Below are 26,457 nucleotides of genomic sequence, written 5' to 3'. Positions count from 1 at the left end.
CCCGCTGAACAACTTTGTTAAGCATGTGCTGCCTTGCATTGTGGGAAAGTATGCACGTGCTGGTTGGTTGGGTTAATTTTGAGTTTTACATTTTACATTTTCCTGTTACATTTTCCAGGCAAACAGAGTCTGGAAGAATCGAAGGAGAAATACACCTGCACCAACCCAAGCCATTGGCAAGAAGCTGCTTCACCAGGTTTCCTCGCACAGGACTCTTGCGTTCAAGCAGTGTCTCGCCAAACAGTTGTGATGGAAAACTCTGCTGAGGATCCGGCAGAAGGGAATATCTTGAAGCCTGTGATTGTTAGTGAGAATGCCGGAGAATCTCTCTCCAGCAATCTGCTTCCACAAAGCATCGAGTCCTATCAATCCCCTTCAAGCGGGACGACCTGCTTTTGTGACTTACCGGTACATCCACCTAAGGTAAAGAGGCAACTTACCGTCGTGCCTAGACCTTGGGCCAAGGAGAGGGTACAGCACGAAGAGGGCTACTGGCAACAAAAGAACTCTGAAAAGGACTGTGGGCAAGATACGGCGATGAAGGGTGCTGATCCTATAACGGCACCTCGTATCGAAAACAAAACGACAGGTATTGGGGATTTGGCAATACCTCAGGACAATGATGTCACTATGACACTTCCCCAATGGGTTGGCAGGGAATGCTTTGAGATCCCAGACTTATTTGAGGACACTCAAGGATTTGTTGTGTTGGATCATGAGGGAACAAAGTTTTGAACATCCTACGTTCCTGTTATAAATGATGGAGTCACTTCATCAGTGGTGTAGGTGCTCTTTAGTAACAGTTCCACTCGTCAAACAAATTGGTAAAATAGATTCCAGTCAAATGTAGATTTTATAGACGGACTGCATTGGGGTGACCAGATTGCGTCAATGTCGTGTTTTTAATCGAATTGAGTCACCTGCCACCCGTCGTAGAAAATCCAACTCTTGATTGCAGGATAATGCAATCCGCCTAGTTGGCCTGATGCATTGTGCGGAATTGTAAATTATTGATGGTCAAGCCATAACACTTGAAAACGGATAAAGATGGCCGCTAGACATTTGTTCCAAATGTCGATTTGTGTTATTAAATGGTGACGTGTTCTATGAATGACCTGAATCTCTATAACTTGTCATTTTGCAGATCGATTAAATCACGTTGAGGAATAAGTGAACTCGCAATGGTCAAACAATGTCATTAGGTCTCATGCTCTAGCATTACAAATCCAAATGGAAGGTAAAGGTAAGAAGTGTGACGTCATCCTCTCGTCTTTCCTCTTGTATTTACTTTTGCTCGTCGATCTTTTCATCAACTCATTCATTTTTTTGTTCTCATATTTGCTGCCAGTTGTTTTCCAAGTCACAAAATATCTCGCACTTCCTTCTGAACACTTATCTTGTGATCACATCCCATAATAATGGATGAAACCGACAGGAGGTTGATTGCGGGATGCTAACCCCCATGGGGGGCGAGGAGAAGTCGACATTTTGGGTATTAACCCTTCGTCAGAGCAAAAAAGCAGGATGAAGGGTTAACGCCCGAAACGTCGGCTTTCCCTCTCTTCACACGGCGGATAGCACACCTTGAGCAACGTCCGGTGGATTTCATCAGTTGTTCTACCTGTCCGCCGACACTTGACTTCAAGAGCAACACTAGTTCCACATCCCATGATAGTCTTTTGGTTTATCCATGCACTCCTAATGTCCTTGTCTTGCGAGTGATGGTCATGCTCCTCCACGAGCCTTATGTACTGTTAGTGAAAGAATAAACACAAGTTATATGGCAATAATGAGAACGACTTATTTTAAAGAATAAATGGAATCTTCCTATTACTCAGGGTTTTCTTTGTGTTTTTATTTTGGGTATATAGTCGAGGCTCGCGGAAGAGCTGGAACACTGAACGGATCAGGACAAAAGGAACAGTGCGGAGAGGGTGGACACCAACAGCAGGGTCGAAGGACAAAATAGAGGGAGACTTGGATAAACACAATGGGTGTGGGGAAGATTGGGGGACAGGAGAGAATGCAGGGGGTGTACAAGATGGATGCAGAAGAACTCTCAGGAAGGAAAAATTGGAAATTTGCAAGGAGGAGGGCTGGGGTGTCGGGAGGGTGTAGTGTGGGGGGGGGGGGGGGGGGGGGTTAACAAGGGTAGAAAAGATGGTTTTGGATGGGGGACGAGTCAGAGTCGCATTGCATCCGCTGCACTACCGGTAATATACTGTTGTTTGCACGAAAGTTTATTACCCTCGCCAGAGGAGAGGGTATTGCATTTGGGTCCGTTTGTCTGTCTGTGTGTTTGTTTGTCCGCACAGAATGTGAGTGCTTTTGACCAGAAATTTTCTCTCCAGAGATGCCTCCTGGAGATTTTTAAAATGATAATTATGATGTCATATCACGTGGTACGGGCGCACAAAATGGCATCTTGGAAAAACCGAGAAACATTGCACCTCTATATCTCCGAAACAGCTCGATGGGGAAAATTGAAACATGGCTCATTGTCAAGTATTCCCCATGGGGAACAATATATATATATATTTATAATGATGTCATAGGTGTCTTCTTTATGACGTCATAATTAGACAAGTAGAATGCTTGATCCGATCAGTTTGAAATTTCTTGAGCATGATCTACACAAAGATTGTACAGGAGAATTAAAATGACGACAGCATCGGTCACGTGGTTTGCCAGCCATCTTGGATGTACATAAACTTATGTCGTCAGTAAATCACAGAAACACAGCAGCTAATGAACACCACACAAACATGTCCTGGCGAGGGTCTGCAATCTCTGATTGCTCTTTCTTGTTTATTTTGTTCTGACCTTTTTAAACTCATAAATGTTAATGTAATGTGTATCTGTCTTTTCTGGTCCCGATTATTAGTTCCAGTGGTGGAGTTTGTTCCAGTGGTGGAGTTTGTTCCAGTGGTGGAGATGATTCCAGGGGTGGATGTAACTTATTCTTCAGTTGGCCTGGGTTGACATTAACCTCACTCCCCCTCTACCTCCCCCTTCCTCCTCCCTCTCCCCCCCCCCCTTCCTCCTCCCTCTCCCCACTTTGTTCTCTCTCTCAAATTTACCCCCACGCCTTCCTTTTCCAACTTTTGTAAGAGCCAAGAGCCTTGGTGATGCTACAAAGTGAGAAGTGGTCTTTCCTGGCATCAAAGTCTATAGTGATCAAGTAAGTGCTTTATTGTTCCTTTCGATTCGAGGATGGAGGTGCTGTCTAAAACATTACCGAAGTGGTTATTCCAATAAACGTTTTCCTTTTTCCAGTCATAGTTGCAATAACTTGGCCCAATAATGTCGTTGCTGCAACACATTGTAAATATTTTCCCCATAAATTGTCAAAAACTTCTTGAAAAGATTTCAAGTGTTAAGCATTGCATGTTGGAATGGAATGTTCTCCATCAATGTCAAGAAGCGAAAAAAAAAAAAAACCCTCCCGCACAGCCATTCCTAGAATAACACTCAATCCCAAGAGAACTCTTTATCCAAACAGACATTGCCAGGACAAGCCAGGCAGTGGGAAAAATGAGCTTGGGAGCGGAACCCTGCTGATTCCTGTGCCATGGAGAGTTTTGTTTTTTTGACTATAACCAAGTTCTCTTGGTAGGAAAACATTTTGATAATATGTCGGTAAACAATAACTTAACACTTGAGTGGATGCCACTGTTTTGGCTTGGAGTTTGGGAGGGAGGGGGTCAGGAGGTAAAAGGCACTCTGCACACACCTTAAGGCATGTTAAGGGGGGAGGGGGCAAGGGCTGTGACTTGCACAAGGGTGCTGTTGCATTGAAATAAAGAAGCTATTCTAAAGATTTGGCAAGCAGCCATTTTAACCATCACACTCAAGCTGCTAGTGGCATTCTTGGCATAGCAGCCATAACTGCAGACCACAGTCTTGGCTGATAAGTCGTTTTCTGACTTTGTGTACTGTTCGTACAAAGATCCAAGTCCAAAGAGGTTGAGAAGTCAGATGATAACCAAGTCCTGAAGGTTATCAGTTCTGACCTTGCAATGCAGGTGTATCATTCAAAAACTTGGCTTTTGACTTCCTTAAAAAGTAAAAGTTATTTGTATATATATATATATATATATATATATATATATATATATATATATACACACACACAGACTTGGCATTTAATATGGAATATTTTTTTTGTGGGGGTTAACTTACTTTTCAAGTTGTCTTAGAACCAAAAGTTCATTGTAATTATGTTGAAATTATTCTAGATTTTGTTAATGTGACCTTTAAAAGAAACAAAAACCACATTTGACATTCCGAAAAATAAATTGATCCTTGAAATTGATGGAAACTGATATCGAACTCAATTCATGGACAGTACTGTGTTAAACTTCTGTACGTTTTCCAGAAGTATCTCTTTATTTTGCACATTAGTCAAAATTTTTTTTAACAAAAACAAAAGTTAAATTACGACTGGGATTACGGACAGTAAAATTACAGTTCAGTACTTCGTGTAACCCCCACGAGCATTCAGGAGAGCACGTACACGTTGAGGCATGCTGTTCACAAGATTTGCCAAGGTTTGGACAGGAATCGCTTGCCATGCAGTTACAATAGCCTGCTGCAATTCACGCACAGAGGTCGGCTGCTGGTCCAAGTGGTCGATTTGACGCGTTAATTCTGCCCAAAAGTTCTCTCTCGGATTCATATTGAGGGACATGGCAGGCCACTCAATATGCTCCACACCACGGTCAGCAAGAAAGTGTTGGATCATGCGAGCACGATGAGGCCGTGCATTGTCATCTTGGAAGACAAAGTTTCCTCGAAAGGCTGCACGAGCAAATGGAAGCAATGTTTCTTCCAGAATGGCCCTGTACTTGAACTGGTTCAGGTTTCCATTCAGAACAACCAGGTCAGTTTTGCCCCCTGCATGAAAAACAGCCCAAACGGTCACCCCTCCACCTCCAGCTTGGACTCTTGGCACTATACAATCTTTGTTGTAGGCTTCATGCACTTGTCTGCGCACTCGAACACGGCCATCTTGACGATAGACCAGAAATCTGGACTCGTCACTGAAGATCACGTGATTCCAGTGTCCTGGCTGCCATTGACGGTGCTCTCTGGCCGACTGCAATCGGCGCTGGTGGTGTTGTCTTGTCAGGCGTGGCTTTCTCAGGGGACGCCTGGCACGATAGCCTGCTTGAACCAGTCGTTGGTTGACTCGCCTTCTGGATACAGGCACATTTGTCAGTTGCTGCCACTCAGCCTTAAGCTGATTAGCTGACTTGGTACGGCCATTGCGGATTAACCGGTGCAGCTGGCGATCATCCCTCCTTGTGGTACTGCGGGGAGGTCCTGGCCTCGGTATTGGAGTAGGGACACCCTTCTGAGCATTTCGTTTCAGGATCTTTGACACCTGACCTTGAGTGATGCCATACTGCCGAGCAATAGCACGCTGTTTCATGCCGTAATTTCGTAAAGCCACCACTCCATGACAAACAGCATTGTCGAGTTGACGGACCATCTCCAGAGGAAGCAGCAATAACTTTTGGAGACGTGCAGCAGTTGTTTTCCACTAATGCAGAACGCAACAACCCTTGTATGCCCGACTGTGAAGCCAATCATCAAATGCACCTGTCCGTACATTTTGCCACGCCACCTGTGATATAATCCTGTTGTTGAGTTCTTGCTGCGACAGACAATCAGTGACATGGTTCTTTTAACAAATAAATCACCAAAGTGTAAAAGAAACTCACCAGATTGATATACCGAGTTAAGAAAGTAAATCCAAGTCAAGAAAAAAAAAATTCCATATTAAATGCCAAGTCTGTATATACATATATATATATATATACAGTCACGTGAAAAAGTAAGCACACCCCATGTAAAGTTTTGACTTTTTCAACATATTTCAACATACAGCTATTTGATCTTCATTCCAACAATATTGATAGATAAAGGTGATATAATATAACAAATATCATGAAACATTTACATTTTGTAGTCCATTGTATAATTTAAATGAACATAAATGCAAATTTCGCACGAGGAAAAAGTAAGTACCCTTGGCTCTAATAGGTGGTATTGCCCCCTTTGGCAGAAACATCCTCAAGTAGGCGTTTCTTATGACTGTCTACCAGTCTCTGACATCGACTGGGAGAATTTTTTGCCCACTCCTCCATGCAGAATTCTTTCAGCTGTGCGATGTTTGAGGGGTTTCTTGCATGCACAGCTCGTTTCAAATCCCCCCACAACATCTCGATGGGATGCAGATCCGGGCTTTGACTTGGCCATTCCAGAACCCTCCATTTCTTTCTTTTCAGCCATTCTTTGGTGGATTTACTGGTATGTTTAGGGTCATTGTCATGTTGCAAGGTCCACCTTCGGTTGAGCTACAACTTTCTGACAGATGGCCTCACGTTATCCTCAAGCACCCTCTGGTACAATGAAGAATTCATCGTGGATTTGATGATGGTGAACTGCCCAGGCCCTGATGCAGCAAAACTGCCCCATACCATAATATTTCCACCACCATGCTTTACAGTTGGTATCAGGTTGTTGTGGTCAAATGCTGTCTTTGGTTTTCGCCAAACATGTCTTCTGGTACTGTGGCCAAATAGCTCTACCTTTGACTCATCTGTCCAGCGCACATTGTTCCAGAAGTGCTGGTCTTTGCCTAGGTGTTCATTGGCAAACTTTAGTCTTGCCCTGATGTTCTTTCTGGACAGCAAAAGTTTCCTCCTGGCACACCTCCCATGTATATCAAATTTGTGCAGCCTCTTTCTAATGGTAGACTCGTGCACTTTGACATCAACAGTGGCATGAGCTACCTGTAGGTCCCGTGATGACATTCTGGGGTTCTTAGAGACTTCTTTCAGCATCTTGTGGTCTGCTCTCGGGCTGAACTTTCTAGGGCGGCCTGGCCTGAACAAGTTGGCAGTTGTTTGGAATCTTCTGCACTTGTAGATGATCTTCCGGACAGTCGAATGATTGATTTCAAATTGTTTGGAGATCTTTTTAAATCCCTTCCCAGACTCGTAGGCATCTTTAACCTTCTTTCTGAAGGCCTCAGAGAGCTCTTTTGATCTAGGCATGGTGATGCCGCACACTTCAACAACAAAGAGCAAACCAAACTAAATGTCAGCTTTAAATAAGACAGGTTCCTCCAAGATCCTCTCTAACGATGTTCTAATCATTTGCACCTGAGCTGGTGCACCTGATTCTAATTTTAGGTATTTGAAGTAGTGATAAATGTAGGGGTGTACTTACCTTTTCCACATGCGAAATTTGCATTTATGTTTATTTAAATTCTACAATCGACTACAAAATGTAAATCTTTCATGATATTTGTTATCTTATATCACCTTTATCTATCAATATTGTTGAAATGAAGATCAAATAGCTGTATGTTGAAATGTGTTGAAAAAGTCAAAACTTTACATGGGGTGTACTGTTATGGATTAATGATTGTGGTTATGAGTATTGCTGTTGGTTCGAAGTATTCTAGATATTATGCTTATGGTGACTTAAGGAAACGGGTTGTTGTGAGTAAAAGATTTAAAAGCGCTCCTGGTACAATGTGAAAAAAATCCGGATCGAGACCGGAAGAGGTGGAGCGAAGAAAAGGAGGTGGGAGGAGACCGGAAAGAGGTGGTGGTGGAGGCTCCGGGCCGAGCGCTCGATGTACATTGTGAGGGAACCTTGCGTCCTTAAAAGGGAGTTCGGTCGATAAGAAATATCGCTGGAGTGCGGGGAGCCAGTGTCACCGGGTATTCTCAGCAAGGTTCTGGAGGATCCAGACCTCGAGAACCCGGGTTGGAGCGAAAGCTGCCTGCCATTCTGGCCACGCGAGCACCCTGCAGGGAACAGGCTTTCGTCGTGTCGGCTGGGCATTATTCCCTGGTGGATTGCTGGGAACGGCCGTGCCAGAGAGGGGCCCGTGCGAATTCTACGGAGGCTCGCGGGTTGAACTGCAACGTGTACATCGGAGCGAATCTTTGTGAGGTTCCTCTCCACCGCTGTGTTGCTGGGGGCTGAGCATGTGACCTCGGGGTCGTCTCGCTCGTCGACGCCTCAATTCGAATCTTTGTGAGGTTCCTCTCCACCGCTGTGCTGCTGGGGGCTGAGCACGCGACCTCGGGGTCGTCTCGCTCGTCGACGCCCCAATTGGCCATCGGACCTCGACTCCCCGATCGCGGGAGCGCACAGACAATTGGGGGAGGTGCCGTGAGTGTGGGGTTGAGGGGCTTGATAAGGATATTATCGTAGGATTGGAAAGTAGGGGTGATTGTCCCATTGCTGTATGGCTTGCCCCATTGTGGTATGGCTCTTTGTGTAGGATTTATAATATATTATGGTTTGCTTATAACCGGGTGTGGTTGCATCATTTGACTCGACTGTTTCATTTGCTGGTTCCAGTGAAGGATAAAAACATATTTCTGCCAGGGACCCTCTCGGGGTCCGGAGGTCCACCGAGACCAGGGTAAGGCGGGGGCGGACCCCGTAACAGAAATTGGGGGCTCGTCCAAATTGATATTTGTGGACTCGAAATTGGGCCTGCGTCCAGGATCTAAAAAAATTCCTAAATTTAGTCCGGGAAAGAATTCCCAAGTTTGGAACTTTTTCTAACATTCCCAAGTTTTTTCCAAAAACAAACAACAACAACAAAAATATATATAGATACTTTTGTTTTTGTTTGTTAGAAATTTTTTGTGTGAAGGTTAACAGGTGTTACCAGTAGTCACTATGGCGTTTGACGCAGACAAGTTTACGGTGACCCCGAGTGAAGCACACACAGTTCAGAGCGTTAGTAAAATCGGACCTCTGGAAATTGGCCAAACATTTTAGCTTGGAGGTCCGAACTAATATGAGGAAGGCAGAGTTGCAGACAGTGGTGATACAATCTATGGTGGGATTAAAAGCATGGGAAGAGGTAGCCTGGGATTGGTTACCAGAAGAACAAGACAATGTGGAGCTCCGGAAACTGGAGATGCAATTACGGAGCCAGGAAAGGGAAAAAGCACTGGAAAGAGAATTCCAGGAAAGGTTAAAAGTACTGGAAAGAGAACTCCAGGAGAGGTTAGAAGACAAAAAAAGAGAGGAAAGGAGAGTGGAAAGAGACCTCGAAGCAGAGGAGAGAAGAGCCGAAAGGGAGTTAAAGGACTGTGAATTGGCGCGTCAGCAGGAAATTAAAGTCAAGGAGCTGGAGTTAATAAGAGAACGGGGAGAGGTATCATCCCTGCTGACTGGTTCGACACCTAGTCAGAACACCTGGGATATTGGCAGACGTGAGGCTGGTCCCACCCTTCAATGAGAAGGAGGTAGCCAAGTTCTTTCCACACTTTGAGAAAGTGGCTCGACAGTTAAACTGGCCTGAGGAGTACTGGTCCATACTAGTGCAAAGTGTTCTGGTGGGTAAAGCTCAAGAGATTTATTCGGCTTTACCGATTGACCAATGTGCAGATTATGAGGTATTGAAGAAACACATTCTCAAAGCCTATTAATTGGTCCCGGAAGCTTACCGGCAGAAATTCCGGAATGCCAGGAGGAGGGAGAGTGAGACCCACGTGGAGTTTGCCAGATTGAAAGAAACCATGTTTGATAGGTGGTGCGATTCGAAAGGAGTTGGGGAAGACTTCAAACTATTGCGACAATTGATCCTGGTGGAGGAATTCCAACAGTGTGTCCACGAGGACATTAAAATACACCTGGAGGAAAGGAAAGTACCAAAGTTGTATGAAGCAGCGACCATGGCAGATGACTATGCCTTATCCCACAGGATGCGGTTCCGCAACCCCAACTTCTCGCCTAGACTTAGCCAGGGGAGCTATGGTACGGCAGGGGCGGAGAACGAAATTTCATGGGGGCGGCCTCGAGAGGAAGACCACTCTGATAGCATGACTTCTAGAGGTCCGAAGTCAACGGTTTCAAGGCAGACGTATCCTCCGTGGGCCTCGAGGCAGACCACGAGGTTCTCCTCCGGGCCTACTTGCGCTTTTTGCCATAAACCAGGACACTTGATGTCCCACTGTCATGCTTTGGGAAAGGAAAATCAGGAGCGGAGTCTGACTAGTACAACTCCGAATGCGATGGCAAACGTGAGAAATCGCCCGCAGAAGAGTTACCAACCATTTATTTATGAGGGGTTTGTCTCACTGGAGGGAGACGCGACTAACCCAAGACCTGTTAGGGTATTCAGGGACACAGGAGCACATCAATCCTTAATGCTTGACGGCACTTTGCCATTGTCGGAGAGTACAGCAACTGGTGATAGTGTTCAGTTACAAGGGATCGGTGGCTGGGTTAGCGCTCCCCTTCATGTCATCAATCTAGAGTCTGATTTGGTGTCAGGACCGGTCACCGTGGGGTTACAAGCCACTCTTCCTGTAGAGGGAGTATCAGTTGTGGTTGGGAATGATTTGGCCGGGGGTCAAGTTTCTAGTAACCTGATGGTTGTGAAAAAGTCCGATATGGGAAATACCACCACACCAGTCAGGGATGGAGGCAAAGTTGGCAAGCTTTTTGTAGGTGGACTGAACTTCAAAACAAAGGAAGAGGTTCTGGAGTCTACCTTCAACAAATATGGACTGCTTTTGGAAGTGCTGCTGATAAAAGACAGGGAGAGCCAAAAGTCAAGAGGGTTTGGCTTTGTCACATTTGAAAACTCGAAGGACGCCAGAAATGCAGAAAAGGATATGAATAACCAGGAGTTGGAGGGTCAGACCATAACAGTAGGGAAGGCATTTCGTCGGCGTCGAGTAGGCTACAGAAGAGGACAACTTGGCGGTAGTGTTGGTGGTGGCCGCAGCCGATATTGCTATGGAGGCTCCCAGAGTTACGGCAGCTCCCGAAAGGACGACTATCAGGATAGCGGCCGAGAAGGAGACCGTTATTCACGTGACTACAGTGACAGGTGGTCCAACCATGAATCTTAGGGAAGTTGGAAAGAGGTGAAGCACTGAATGCTGCGGAGCAGCCGAGCCAAAATTCCTACACGGATCAACCGTGAATGCCACGTTCCTAAAGGTGTCCAGGTAGTGAACTTTCCTACACGGATTAACCGTGAACGCCACGTTCCTAAAGGCGTCCATGTAGTAACCATTCCTGCACGGACTAACCGTGAACTTCACATTCCTAAAGGCGTCCATGTAGGGAATACTCAACTCGGCCTCCTGGGGAAAAGTGCTATCAGGAGGCAATAAGTGGTTTGTTGGCAAGTTGGCCTGCAAAGAAAGTTTTTGCGGTGGTCAAACTTTCTTTCTTGAGGGGGGGAAGTGTTACGGATTAATGATTGTGGTTATGAGTATTGCTGTTGGTTCGAAGTATTCTAGATATTATGCTTTTGGTGACTTAAGGGAACGGGTTGTTGTGAGTAAAAGATTTACAAGCACTCCTGGTACAATGTGAAAAAAATCCGGATCGAGACAGGAAGAGGTGGAGCGAAGAAAAGGAGGTGGGAGGAGACCGGAAAGAGGTGGTGGTGGAGGCTCCGGGCCGAGCGCTCGACGTACAGTGCGAGGGAACCTTGCGTCCTTTAAAGGGTGTTCGGTCGATAAGAAATATCGCTGGAGTGCGGGGAGCCGGTGTCGCCGGGTATTCTCAGCAAGGTTCCGGAGGATCCAGACCTTGAGAACCCGGGTTGGAGTGAAAGCCGCCCGCCATTCTGGCCACGCGAGCACCCTGCAGGGAACAGGCTTTCGTCGTGTCGGCTGGGCATTATTCCCTGGTGGATTGCCGGGAACGGCCGTGCCAGAGAGGGTCACGTGCAAATTCTACGGAGGTTCGCGGGTTGAACCGCAACGTGTACATCGGAGCGAATCTTTGTGAGGTTCCTCTCCACCGCTGTGTTGCTGGGGGCTGAGCACGTGACCTCGGGGTCGTCTCACTCGTCGACGCCTCAATTCGAATCTTTTTGAGGTTCCTCTCCACCGCTGTGCTGCTGGGGGCTGAGCATGCGACCTCGGGGTCGTCTCGCTCATCGACGCCCCAATTGGCCATCGGGCCTCGACTCCCTGATCGCGGGAGCGCACAGAGACATTGGGACTTCGCCTGGGAGTGGAGCAGAGACATTGGGGGAGGTGCCGTGAGTGTGGGGTTGAGGGGCTTGATAAGGATATTATCGTAGGATTGGAAAGTAGGGGTGATTGCCCCATTGCTGTATGGCTTGCCCCATTGCGGTATGGCTCTTTGTGTGGGATTTATAATATATTATGGTTTGCTTATAACCGGGTGTGGTTGCATCATTTGACTCGACTTTCATTTGCTGGTTCCAGTGAGGGATAAAAACATCTCCCCTGAGGGTCCGGAGGTCCACCGAGCCCAGGGGTAAGGCGGGGGGGGGGGGGGGGGGGGGGGGAGAGGGGGGACCCCGACAGTACTTACTTTTTCACGTGACTGTATATATATATATATATATATATAATATATATACACACACACTAGTGGGGTATGCTTACACATTGTGTAAGCAATAACAAACCATGCTTGTACGTAGGTACATAATAAATGGAAGCTTTATGATTATATAGACAAGCATCACCGACCTGCTGCTGGATATCAATTTCGGTTTTTTATTATTATTTATTTTACTGATGCATTTACAGTTTTTACGTAAATTTTCATCGAGATTTTAAAATCACATTTTGCAGTTATACAAATTACAATTTTCAAATGCTATCAATATACATATTGTTGTGTCACCCGTGATTAACACCACAGGATGACGGATAGCCGATCGGTCTTACCGAAGGTGATCAAGCCGAAAATTGGCGGTACTTTTATGGCGCGTGCAGGACAGAACCAAAGTGCTTTCCTTCAACGGCCGCCACATGGGTTATCCTTGGACCCACAAACAGAGAAACACGACACAATAAATAGAATGCAACACGAGAATTTAATGAAACTAAATGCAATACGATAAAAAGAATGTTGAGGTAAAATAAATCCTACTTTGAGACGTCTCCATTCAGACACAAATACAGACATGAGGGAAGATTAAATAATTTTTTTTTTTTCGTTTTAAGACGGCCGGCACGCAGCTTGCTCAATGAGGCTTTTTAGGAGCTTGCTGGTCGGTGAAGCTCAAAGCCCCACAGGCGGGAAGTGCACAAGATGGCCGCTCCTCGGCACCATGAACGTGAGGCCCTTTTTGAGGGCAGTCCTCCCTCGGGTCCCTCTGCTGTCCGGGGAAGCACATCGCGGACCCACAAACCGCCACTAACACCTCCTCCTCACGATCGCAAAAGTCCACACGAGCTTCACAAAGTTCTCACGCTCGCACACGAGCCAGGAACCGCCAGCACAAAAGAGAGAGAGAGAGAGAGAGACAGAGACAGAGACAGAGACAGAGACAGAGACAGAGGACAGATTCTTCCTCCTCCGTTCTCGAAGTCTCTTGATGAAATCACCCCCAATCATGCACTTCGGGGGCGGGGCCTCGGCCCGCTTGACCGCCCATCGATTCTCCAACTCCATTGGGTGGGGCCTTTTTCCTTAGTCGGTTGGTGGGGAGGGGTTAATCGTCTCTTACGATTCTTTGGAGGTGGGGTTTACTTGCAGATCGTAATGTCCGGGAACTGTCGGCGATGGTGGGGCTTAGCCTGATCGGGAATGTTTGGGTTTCTGTCGGCATTTATGGAAGAAGAAGCAGAAGAAGAAGAAGTAGTAGTAATTTTGTTGTCTTGTTGTTTTTCTTTGTTTTTTTTTTAACGATGTGGGCTTTTATGGCCAGCTTGTTATAATTGTAAGAACATAGGGGAAATCACAGGAGGCAATCACATACTGGGTAGATTAATTTTAAACCCTGGAGCTAATTAGCATGGCTTCCCACCACCCCCCCCACCCCCCCATCCCCCGTGTGGAGAACACATAAACAACCGGAAGCTCACAGTTTTTCCACTTGCATACATCGAGATTGCCTTGCACAAATATTGGCAAAAATGTTGGCAACCTTGCATCTTTTTCAAATAATGCACCATTTCTTCCAGAAAATTGTTGAAATTAAAATAATTTGGTATCCACATATGTATTTCTTTGGTTTACAGTGGAACAAAACAAAAAAAGCTGAAAAGATTAATAAATTTTAGCTTAATTCCACACAGAAATCCGAAAATGGGCCAGACAATATTATTGCCACCTTTTAGAAGTTAGAAATAATTAGATTTCAAGCAGATGATTCTCCTTTATTTTGGAATTGAACTCACCTATGGTGAGTTGCAGGTGCTGCAATATAAAAATCACTCATTCAACCAGTTTGAATGGAGAAAAGGAGTCATTCTGCTGTTTTGTGTCACTGTGTGTACTGCAATGAGCATGGAGAAAAGAAAGAAAACCAGAGAATTGTCTGAGGAGGTCAGACACAAGATTGTAGCCAAGCATGGACAATCTCAAGGCTACAAGTCCATCTCCAGAGACCTTGATGTTCCTGTGTCCACTGTACGCAATGTTATCAGGAAGTTTAAGGCCCATGGCACTGTAGCCAACCCCCCTGGACTTGGCCGCAAGAGAAAACTTGATCAAAGATTGCAGCGAAGCCTTGTCCGAATGGTGGAGAAAGCACCTTGATCAACTGCCAAACAGACTCAAGCTGACCTTCAGACACAAGGTACGACAGTTTCAACTCGCACCATCCGTCACCAACTCGATGAAAGGGGTTCTATGGTAGGAGACCCATGAGGACACCACTGCTGAGAGAGAGAGACATAAGAAAGCCCGACTGGAATTTCCAAAACGCCTGAACAAGCCAATATACTTCTGGGAGAATGTCATATGGACAGATGAGACCAAGTTAGAGCCTTTTGGTAAAACACATCATCTCTATTGACAGAAAACAAAATGAAGCCTTCAATGAAAAGAACACCTTCCCTACAGTCAAACATGGAGGAGGTTCAGTGATGTTTTGGGGTTGCTGTGCTGCCTCGAGCAATGGGTGCCTTGATGTGTGCATAGCATCATGGAATCAGGAGATTACCAAGGCATTTTGGAGCACAATGTTCAGCCCAGTGTCAGAAAGCTGGGTCTCCGTCGAAGGTCATGGGTCTTGCAGCAGGACAATGACCCCAAACACACTTCAAAAAGCACCCAGGAATGGTTAAAGACAAAATGCTGGACTGTTCTGAAGTGGCCATCAATGAGTCCAGATCTTAATACTATTGAACACCTGTGGGGAGATCTGAAAACAGCAGTTGGGAGAAGGCACCCTTTAAATCTGGGAGAACTGGAGCAGTTTGCACAAGAAGAGTGGCCAAACTGCCAGTAGAGAGGTGTAGGAAGCTCATTCATGGCTATTATAAGCGCTTGACTGAAGTTATTTTGTCCAAAGGCCGTGTTACCAAGTATTAAGTCGAGGGTGTCAATAATTTTGTCAATGCAATTAAAAAAAAAAATTATCTCATTTAAAAGGACTAGGGCATGCCCGTACTATATCTATATCTAAAATTATATCCCCCCCTCTATTTACATGAAATGGTTTGGTCCATGAAATGTTTTGGTCCATTCGCAACGCCAAAGCGAACGGCGAACGCTTTACATGAAATGATTTGGTCCATGAAATGTTTTGGTCCATTCGCAACGCCAAAGCGAACGGCGAACGGCTTGCGAGTACAGTGACAATCCCCCCCCCCTCTATTTACATGAAACATGACATGAAATTTGTCCGTTTAATTAGTTTTAAAACATAGTTTAACGCCAACATATGGCATGCACGTACCCGTACTATCCGTAATGGCGCACGCTCTCACAGGAGCTCCGGAAGGTCGTATATCGCAGTTACGATGAATCGCAAATTAGTTTTTATTAGTTTTATTATTAGTTTTAAAACATAGTTTAACGCCAACATAGCGCCAACATAGTTTGCAAACGTGAAATAAATGAATACGCTCTCAAATGTGCCATCCGAGGCAGAGTGTGTTCGCCATGTTCGGCACACGCGATAGCTCGCTGCTCTCTGATTGGTTGAATCGTTTTTTGGACATAGCTCGGTAAGTAATTGTCCGATTAATATGAAACCTTGAAAAGGCACATCCTCGGGTCCCCAGCAATATACCTGGCAAGTTTAAAGTATATCGGACCCGTGGTTGTCGAGAAACAGCGGTCACAGACAAACAAACAAACACACAGAGATTACTGGAATTATAGATAGATATATTAAGTTCTGAATCAAAAACAAAGATTCTGTAGTATTAACAGTGAAATAAAGAATTTTGGAGACCAAATACTTTTGTCAATTTCAACTTATTTTTCGAGAAAATTGTGAGTTATTTGAAAAAGGTGCAAGGGTGCCAATATTTTTGGCCACGACTATATTTTTATATATATATATATATATATATATATATATATATATATATATATATATATATATATATATATAAGTTCAAAACACACCTGGTCACAAGTGTGCTGCACTGACCGGGTCCTCAGTCGAGGTCCTCAGCATCATCCCGTTTCGGCCCTTCAACCTCGATACGGTCAGCCAAGGTGGGCCAGCAGGGGCACATACACATCCACATGCAGCAACTACACCTGGATGCGTACATACCCCCACCCCCAGCCAGTGCGAACACAGACTACAACAACAACACCTCCGCATCCAGAATCCACAGCACCAAACAAACATGGTGGAACACTCAAACACCCACCTTTATACCCTTCACCACTCACCAACAAAACACACCAGATCATACACACACACACACACACACACACACACACACACACACACACACACACAACCAACCACCTACCCTTACAACATACACCACTCAACATACAAAAACACACACTCATGCAAAAATTAATTCATGCAAAAACACACCCTCACCCACTGACTCATATACACAAAATAAGAAATAATAATAGTAACAAAAAAATAAAAAATAAAAAAACCACACAACCAACCTACACCGTTCGACATGCCTCCATAAACTTCCTCCATATCCAAAATGAGCCTTTCAAGGCAACCTGGGCCACCTTGTCACACATCCTCCTTCTTTCTGTCCCACACACTCCAAGCCGAGCAAGAAATGCAGAAAAGGAATTGCCAATATACCCTCTACACCCCACCTCAAATGGCTGACACGAAACTCGCCAACCCTTCTCCCGGCACTCTGCCTCCAGCTCACTGTACTTTCACTCTTCCTCTCATGCACCTCCTCCATGTTCTCTTCCCAAGGTACCGACAATTCCCCTAAGATGACCTGTCTTGTTGCACCTGACCAAATGACAATGTCAGGCCGCAACCTCATCACACAGATCTCCTCTGGGAATACCAATTGTGGCTTTAGGTCTGCCACCACCTGCCAATCACAAGCATCTGACAGCCCTCTTGCTTTCCACCTCCTCCTCTTTCCACCTCTTACCACCTGGCCCTCTTTGATAAACCACACCTCTCCCCCATCAGTCTCCTTCTCCACTCTTCTTTCTCTCGACCTCGGCACCTCTTGTTGCACCATCTGCACCACCACTGCCAGCACCTGATCATGTCGCCACCTGTATTGTCGTGCATGCTGCACTGTTCCCACACCTCCACACAAATAACATCTCTCCTCCTGCAACAACCCCCACAATCTCAAGTTTACTGGTGATGGTAGCACATCATACATTGCCCGCAACAGGAAATTCAACAATATTGGCTCCATCCTCCAAATCTCTTGCCACTTCAATATCCTCATCCGCACACCTTCCCACTTTGTCCAAGCACCTTGCTGTGCCTGACCGACTGCTTTCACATATCTCCCCTCCTCTTCCTTTCTTCTCACCTCCCTCTCAACCATCTTCCGCCTCTTTCACACATGCCTTTCCCCATCGCTCATGCTTCATCCACCCCAAGCCATGCTTCCCATGCTGTACCATCCCCATGACCTCCTGTTGCAACCGCTCCTCCATCTCCTCCACCTCTGCTCTTGCATTCCACTTCCGACTTCCCTTCTTCTCTGGGAGAGCATTCTTTACCACTGCATCACTTGAATCCCGCAACATCATGAACTCCCGCACCCTCTCCACCTTAAACTCCTCGGTTAATGATGTCAAGGGAAACTGGAGTTTTCCACCCTGACCATAAAAGGCAATGTTTGTCAAACAGTGTGGCACTCCCAACCACCTCCTCACAAACCCGCTCACCACAACCTCCATCCTCTCCACATGCCCAATTGCAATATCATACATCATCAATGGCCACAATACTCGTGGCATCAATCCATACTTCAAACACCATACCTTCAACTTACCTGGCAAACCACATCCATCAATCCTCTTCAAACCTCTCAAAAGCTTGTTTCTGACCTCCTCCACTCTTCCCACATCATTCAACTCCACTGTATACCATCTTCCCAAACTCCACATGGGCCTCTACCAATGATGGAACCACCTCCCCTCCCAGCTCAAACCTATGCATGTTATCCACCACTCCTCGTCTCACTACCACACTCCTCGACTTTCTTGCTTTAAATCCCATTCTTGCCCACCGCATCAACCTTTCCAGTCGTCCCAGTACCTCTACTGCTGCATCAGCGGACTGTTGGACAACTGTCAGGTCATCCATGAAAGCAAACATTGCTGGCAACCTCTGGCCAGGGGCTAGCTCCACTTCTTTCCCATGTCCACTCACCGCACGTATCAACAACTCCATAACCAGCACAAACAAAATCGGGGAGATGGTACATCCCATCGGGATCCCCACTTCCAACTTCTGCTACTCTGTTACATAGGACTGTGTCGCAAACCGCATCCAAAACTGATCATAATATGCCATCAAAAAATCCCTAAATCTCCGTGGCACCCGAAAGAAATCCATGGCATACCTGATCAAGGCATGCGGCACTGACCCATATGCATTCTCCAAATCCAGCCATACCACCGCCACATCCTTCCTTTGCCTCTTTGCCTCCTGTAACACTTGCCAGACCATTGCCTAGTGTTCAATGCATCCTGGTGATCCTGGTATTCCTGCCTTCTGCACAGAACCATCCACAACACCATTCCCTCTGATGAAGCCTGAGAGCTGTGCCGCAAAGACACTCATCAATATCTTCCCATCTACATCGAGCAATGATATTGGTCTAAACTGCTCCAGTGTCACAGCCTCCTCCTGCTTTGGAATATAAACTCCTTCCGCCCTAGTCCATTGACTGGGCACCACTCCTTGCCTCCATACCACCTTCAGAGCCTTCCACAGATACTGCCTGATGCCTTCACAACTCTTAAACACCTTGTATGGCACTACACTTGGTCCTGGAGCCCCGATGCCGCCCGTGCCTTCCTCAAAACTGCCTCAATCTCAGACATCTTTGGCTCTGACAAATCAAATGGAACACCTGGCTCTGTCGGTCTCATCAATCCTTCGATGTCCTCCACCACTTCGTTCCTCCTTGTGTCTGCATAGGTGACACGCAGGTGACCTTCCAACTCTTCCTTTGGTACCTTCAGTACACCACCTCGAGACGGCTCCAACAGATCCTTCATAAACTGAAAAGGCTTCTCAAAGAACCTCTTTCTCTTCCTCTGCCTCTCCTTTCTTCGCCTCTTCATCCTTTCCACTCTCTTCAACTTCACCAACCTCATCATCACCTGCTTCGTCAACACCTCAAGCCCATTCCTCTCCCCTTCCACTGCCCTCTTCCATATTCCATTCAAACTCCTCAATTCATGGATCTCCCTCTGCCACCTGCTCAAACATGCCTCCTTCTCACCCCTCTCTACACACTCTTTCACTCCAAACGTGACACATGCATACTCAAACACAATCTCATTCATCTTTCTCAATCTATCTTCCACCCTTCCTTTCAACCTATTAAGCGCCCCACACATCACTCCATCCATTCTCTCCCATACTTCCCTTTCTCCCATACCTGGCCATTTCACTCTCCTCCTCATATCCTTTCCCTGTTGAAGTACAACCCCTGGACATACAACACTGTGGCTTGCTACCTGGCTGTTTCTCCCGGCCGTCTTACGTGTCCCCTTTTCAAAGGCACTGCGTTGCTGTACCTCCTCCTCACCCACCTTACGCACACACTCCATTCGGCTCTGATGGACATGCAATGCTCTCACCGACTCAAACTCACATCCACACCCACACTTCTCTCGAACCTGCCCTGCCTCCACATGCACACCATCACCCCATAGATATACATCTCCCACACGATCACTCCCACACCCTTTCCTGGCCTGATGGATCCTCAACCCTCTGATGGATCTGAACTCACGTCCACATTGACACCTTACCAGACTTGCATCCACAATCCGTTCTAGTTTGTCAACATCAGTATAGGGGTCTTTATCCGTTTTATCTGTCCGTTTGGGCCCATCTTCAGCCCCACCTCTCGGAGAGCCCTTGGGGTGTTCTCTATTTTTAACCAACAAAATTTAAAAATGGCAAAATATACGTATATACAGTCACGTGAAAAAGTCAGTACACCCCATGTAAAGTTTTGACTTTTTCAACATATTTCAACATGCAGCGATTTGATCTTCATTTGAACAATATTGATAGATAAAGGTGATATAATATAACAAATATCATGAAACATTTACATTTTGTAGTCGATTGTATAATTTAAATAAACATAAATGCAAATTTTGCATGTGGAAAAAGTAAGTACACCCTACATTTATCACTACTTCAAATACCTAAAATTAGAATCAGGTGCACCAGCTCAGGTGCAAATGATTAGAACATCGTTAGAGAGGATCTTGGAGGAACCTGTCTTATTTAAACCTCAGACATTTAGTTTGGTTTGCTCTTTGTTGTTGAAGTGTGCGGCGTCACCATGCCAAGATCAAAAGAGCTCTCTGAGGCCTTCAGAAAGAAGGTTATAGATGCCTACGAGTCTGGGAAGGGATTTAACAAGATCTCCAAACATTTTGAAATGAATCATTCGACTGTCCGGAAGATCATCTACAAGTGGAGAAGATGCCAAACAACTGCCAACTTGTTCAGGCCAGGCCGCCCCAGCAAGTTCAGCCCGAGAGCAGACCGCAAGATGCTGAAATAAGTCTCGAAGAACCCCAGAATGTCATCATGGGACCTCCAGGTAGCTCTTGCGACTGTTGATGTAAAAGTGCACGAGTATACCATTAGAAAGAGGCTGCACAAATTTGATCTACATGGGAGGTGTGCCAGGAGGAAACCTTTGATTTCCAGAAAGAGCATCAGGGCAAGACTAAAGTTTGCCAATGAACACCTAGGCAAAGACCAGCACTTCTGGAACAATGTGCTCTGGACAGATGAGTCAAAGGTAGAGCTATTTGGCCACAGTACCAGAAGACATGTTTGGCGAAAACCAAGGACAGCATTTGACCACAAGAACCTGATACCAACTGTAAAGCATGGTGGTTGAAATATTATGGTTTGGGGCAGCTTTGCTGCATCAGGGCCTGGGCAGCTCACCATCATATAATCCACTATGAATTCTTCATTGTACCAGAGGGTGCTTCAGAATAATGTGAGGCCATCTGTCGGGAAGTTGAAGCTCAACTGAAGGTGGACCTTGCAACATGACAATGACCCTAAACATACCAGTAAATCCACCAAGGAATGGCTGAAAAGAAAGAAATGGAGGGTTCGGGAATGGCCAAGTCAAAGCCCGGATCTAAATCCCATCGAGATGTTGTGGGGGGGATTTGAAACAAGCTGTGGATGCAAGAAACCCCTCAAACATCGCACAGCTGAAAGAATTATGCATGGACGAGTGGGCAAAAAATTCTCACAGTCGATTTCAGAGACTGGTAGACAGTTATAAGAAACGCGGACTTGAGGTTGTTTCTGCCAAAGGGGGCAATACCACCTATTAGAGCCAACGGTGTACTTACTTTTTCCACATGCGAAATTTGCATTTATGTTTATTTAAATTATACAATGGACTACAAAATGTAAATATTTCATGATATTTGTTATATTATATCACCTTTATCTATCAATATTGTTGAAAGGAAGATAAAATAGCTGTATGTTGAAATATGTTGAAAAAGTCAAAACTTTACATGGGGTGTACTTACTTTTTCACGTGACTGTGTATATATATATATATATATATATATATATATATATATATATATATATATATATATATATATATATATATATATATATATATATATATGTGTGTATATATATATATATATATATATATATATATATATTGTTGCGTTTGTGGGGGGGGTGGGGTGGTGGTAATGGCACCTTAGTTCAGGTAGAGTGCATAGGTAATGTGCTCCGACTGTCGTGAATAAGAAGAAACCTTGATGTACCATAAGTAGGTCAAATTTGTGTAGAATGGATGTCGGGTAAGCTTGTATCTCCGTCCCCATCACGAGGGGTGGGACTTGTTAATTAGCGAGGGATTATGGGTAAATTAATCCCCTGTGTGTCTGTTACCTCTGTAATCTATTCCTTTGTTCCTTATGACACTGCACTAGACACCTTGCCAGAATCCCGGATTTAAACGCACTAATTAACTAGAACGGGCACTCGGTAGAGCGCATACCTTCGCCGCAGCTACTGTTCTGTACTTGCCCTTGACCTTGACCTTTGACCCGATTGCTCCCAAAATCTAATCAAATGTGTCCCGTATAATAACCAATCATCCCACCAAATTTCATGCAATTCGGTTGAATACTTTTTGAGTTATGCGAATAACATACACACACACACACACACACACACAGACATACAAATCATAACTTTGAGTGAAATACGATCGAGTTAAAAATAGTCAGAATTTGAGCAAATCTGTTTCATTCGTTTGTTAATATGCCTCATCTCTTGACAAATCTGCAATTATAATTTTTTTTGAGGTTGAAATGATCGCGGGACATTGCGTTATAGTGATGACGTCCTGGATGGACATCTTCTTCTTCAGTCGCGCATAACTTTGAGTGAAATACGATCGAGTTAAAAATAGTCAGAATTTGAGCAAATCTGTTTCATTCGTTTGTTAATATGCCTCATCTATTGTCAAATCTGCAATTATAATTTTTTTTGAGGTTGAAATGATCGCGGGAGATCGCGTTATAGTGATGACGTCCTGGATGGACATCTTCTTCTTCAGTCGCTCATAACTTTGAGTGAAATACGATCGAGTTAAAAATAGTCAGAATTTGAGCAAATCTGTTTCCCAAAATCTAATCAAATGTGTCCCGTATAATAACCAATCATCCCACCAAATTTCATGCAATTCGGTTGAATACTTTTTGAGTTATGCGATTAACATACACACACACAGACATACAAATAAATACACAGCGATCAAAACATAACCTTCCGCTTTTGCGAAGGTAATAAAAATCACCAGAAGCCAGGCATGAAGTACTACCGCTGATTATCCCGACTTGTTAAGAGGACACAGGATGGGCAGGCCGAGAGCCACGCCCCGAAGAGCAGTGAATGGTCGGCGTTTTGATTGACAGAAAGCACTAGTAAGAAGGGACTCGCTGATTGGTGAAGCAGGACAGAAGATGTCAGAGCCACGGTTACAAAATAATTGGAGCGGCGGACATCTGCCTTCTCGTTATGGATGCCATAGCGGACGATTGTGTGCCAACATCTTCTCGCCCCTTATGATTTGGACACCAACATGAGCGGCCGTGTTAGGAGAACTTGCTGGTGGTCGTGAGGAGGACGAGCCACGGACTGGGAACCGCAGGTTTCCAAGTGGGAACGGCGAGTGGACAGGCCCGGCCTGTTCGATTCACGCGCGAGGCCCGGAGTGAAAAGACGCGCAGTGAGGCCTAACCCGCGTGAACGAGTGCACTTTCCCACCAAAGACTGAGACGATCTTTGGCGATTCCTGGCGAGACATACCAGCCGAGTTGAGCTAAGTCCCCACAATAAATCGCACACATTTTTTTTGTTCTTTTATATTTCCCTTTGTCTGTGTGGAGGGTCCCTCAATTTAGGAATCTAGTTTTATCGTGCATTTCTTTGTTACCGGCATTTTCTTTAATAAATCTAGTTTATTTTTGTGCATTTTAAACTTGTGTTGTTTGAGTTAATTTATTGCAGGGTCGAGGACATTGGGGGATCCGTGAAGGTAAGCTCTTTGGCATCCTCCGCCCCCTTCTCCACCCCCGCGTGTATTAACTTATCCAACCAAGATATTGTAGTTTTGTATTTTTAATTAAATTTCTGAAATTTGTAGAATTTGTTTTCACTTGGAAGTTGTGGGTTACAATGTGTAAATAAATGTGTAAAAAGTCTGATTTCATGCAATTTAATTCCTGTCTATAAGGCAACAGGTGTTGGCTTAGCGGTTAGGGTGCCGGCTTGGGATCCTAGGATCCTGGGTTCGAATCCCGGTCGATCGCTGTATTAACGCCAGGGGGGTTGACTCAGCCTGTCGTCCTTCCGAGGTCGGCAAATTGAGTACCAGCTTGCTGGGATGAATGATCCCGGTGAGTACCCCGATTTAGAATAGGTACACCGTATCCCTGCGCATCGTAAGAGGCGACCAAGGGTTGGCGTCAGGAAGGGCATCCGGCCATAAAAACATTGCCTCAAACAGGGAACCATGATTGTCATGGGGCCCGCAAGGCTAACCCCCGCTCTAGCGGGGAAAATGGCCTTAAAACGATCATTCATTCATTCATAATTATATAAGGCAACAAAAGATGAAAAAATTGAAAGGGGGTGTAGACTGGTAATATGATGAAATGACATGTATTGAAATGACTCATCATATCATGAAATAAGTTTTTAAAACCACAAACAGAATCACATAGCAGTCTCATGAGAGACCCGAGCTGAGAGATGATTGCTTAAAGCCGTTGCATACCGGAAAAGGTCATCATGAAAGTAACAGGATGTTTCTCAACACTCAAATATATCTTTATATCGTGTATGCAATGGTATAATCTGAAAAAGAATGTAAGTACACGTCGAACACCAAAATGGAACCATTACGTTCATTTTAGATTTCATTGTTTGGGAATATCCTGTGCTCTTGTGTTTACTCGTTTGCGTTTCAACACATGTAACATGGCCTTGCTCATGCTTTGAGCTTTAATTATGCCCACCTGAGGTTTTGACAACTTTAAATTGGATTTTCAATGTACAGATTTTATTTTGTGTTGCTCGACACCTTGATTACTGAGCATCATTTGTCCACTGTCTGCTGCTAGCTGTGTGAAATACCACCCCTCTAGTCTGGCTTACCCCCCCCCCCCCTCCCCGCACCCTTTGTCCTCAATGGTTTCCTCTCTCAAATCGCCCACATTCTTTGTCTCTTTCCTATGTTCCTTCTGGAATTCACTTCCGCCCTCTCCATGATCTTGTCCCATCAGAACCTATTGCAGCACCTTGTGACCCTCTAATATGTTTACATTCCATAACTTGTCTTTGAGCTTAAAAAAAAGATTTTAACTATGAGATGCTTTTCACCTCATTTTCCGATACATTATCAACATCTAGTTACACGAAAATAGTTTTTAATTTCGTCAGTATAACATTTACTTACTTTTTGTACCTCTAGCAAACTCTCATTAAAACGTTATGGGTTAGGATGGTTATGGTGAAAGGTTTTTCTTTCTTTTTTTTTGTATACATAGTCTAGGCTCGTGTAAGAGCTAGTACTCGTACACTGAATCGATCAGTAGGCAGGAGGACAAAAGGAACAGCAGAGAGAGAGAGAGAGAGGAAGAGGAAGGGGGAGGGGGGAAACACCAACAACAGAGCCAAAGACCAAGACACAGGGAGGCAGACAACCAATTGGTGTGGGGAGGAATGGGGGGCAGGAGAGGATGTATTCATGGCATTGACAACATTAATATAGAAGGGAATTTTCAGGTGGAAAAACTGGAAAGTTAGAAGGAGGAGTGATTGGGACGATTTGAGATGGTGGTTAACAGCTGTCTGGAAGACCTGGATGGAGGAATGAGATTGACGAGGAATGTGGAAGTTGATTCCACAGGTGGGGGAAAAGAGGAACAGATCAGTGGAGGTGAGCAGTGATCCTGGATTTGGGTAGTTTCACCAGAAAGGGATTGCTGGTGGACCTTGGGAGCCCTGTAGAAATCTGAGGGGAGGAAGAAGGGACAAAGCACAGAAAGAGCAGAGGGTGCAAGGCCAGAAAGGAGGAGGTAGAAGTCAGAGAGACCACTGACCTGTTTGCGATGGCAAAGCCATAAGCCCATAGACTACACTTCAGTGCGTGAGATTCCATTGATCTTGAAGGATTTCGTTTTCAAGGCGTCAAGTTGAGCAAGATGTGAAGCAGAGGAGCGAGCTCAGTTTGGAGAGTAGTACTCATCAAGCTGCGGACAAAGGCCTTGTACGTGGATAGGAGTTCAGGTGAGCCAGGAAAGTGTTGTGTGTTGTGTGTGTGTGTGTGAAATGTTGTGTTTGTGTCCTTCCCCCTCTCTCCCCATCTTGTGTTCCGCTCCCCTTATTTTGGGTTTTATGTGTCGGTTTGACTTTTTGTGTGATTAATGTTAGCTCTTTCACGAGCCTCGATCTTGTATACAAAAAAGGACTTTGAATGATGGAGGATGTCCAGT

The 26,457-nt window shown here is 45.2% G+C and overlaps 2 protein-coding genes across 4 annotated transcripts in view; both read left to right on the top strand.

The window, feature by feature from the left end:
- LOC137438940 (uncharacterized) overlaps positions 1 to 1,833 on the top strand; it is a 50,726-nt gene extending 48,893 nt beyond the window's left edge. For both annotated transcript variants that reach the window (XM_068134432.2, XM_068134431.2), the window contains exon 4: positions 119 to 1,833. In XM_068134432.2, coding sequence (XP_067990533.2) covers positions 119 to 735 — 617 coding nt within the window. In that variant the 3' untranslated portion in view covers positions 736 to 1,833. The remainder of the gene's footprint in view (positions 1 to 118) is intronic.
- A 1,228-nt stretch (positions 1,834 to 3,061) lies between these two features.
- Positions 3,062 to 26,457, top strand: part of LOC137438936 (uncharacterized) — a 40,706-nt gene continuing 17,310 nt past the window's right edge. Inside the window, exon 1 of one of the 2 annotated variants that reach the window (XM_068134422.2) lies at positions 3,062 to 3,181. In XM_068134422.2, the coding sequence (XP_067990523.2) occupies positions 3,129 to 3,181 (53 nt within the window). In that variant the 5' untranslated portion in view covers positions 3,062 to 3,128. The remainder of the gene's footprint in view (positions 3,182 to 26,457) is intronic. The other variant, XM_068134423.2, reaches the window with a different exon arrangement.

Source organism: Myxine glutinosa, chromosome 13 (genome assembly GCF_964187855.1).
Source record: "Myxine glutinosa chromosome 13, kmMyxGlut1.1, whole genome shotgun sequence".
NCBI lineage: Eukaryota > Metazoa > Chordata > Myxini > Myxiniformes > Myxinidae > Myxine > Myxine glutinosa.
This window is presented reverse-complemented; position numbering and strand designations above follow the sequence as displayed.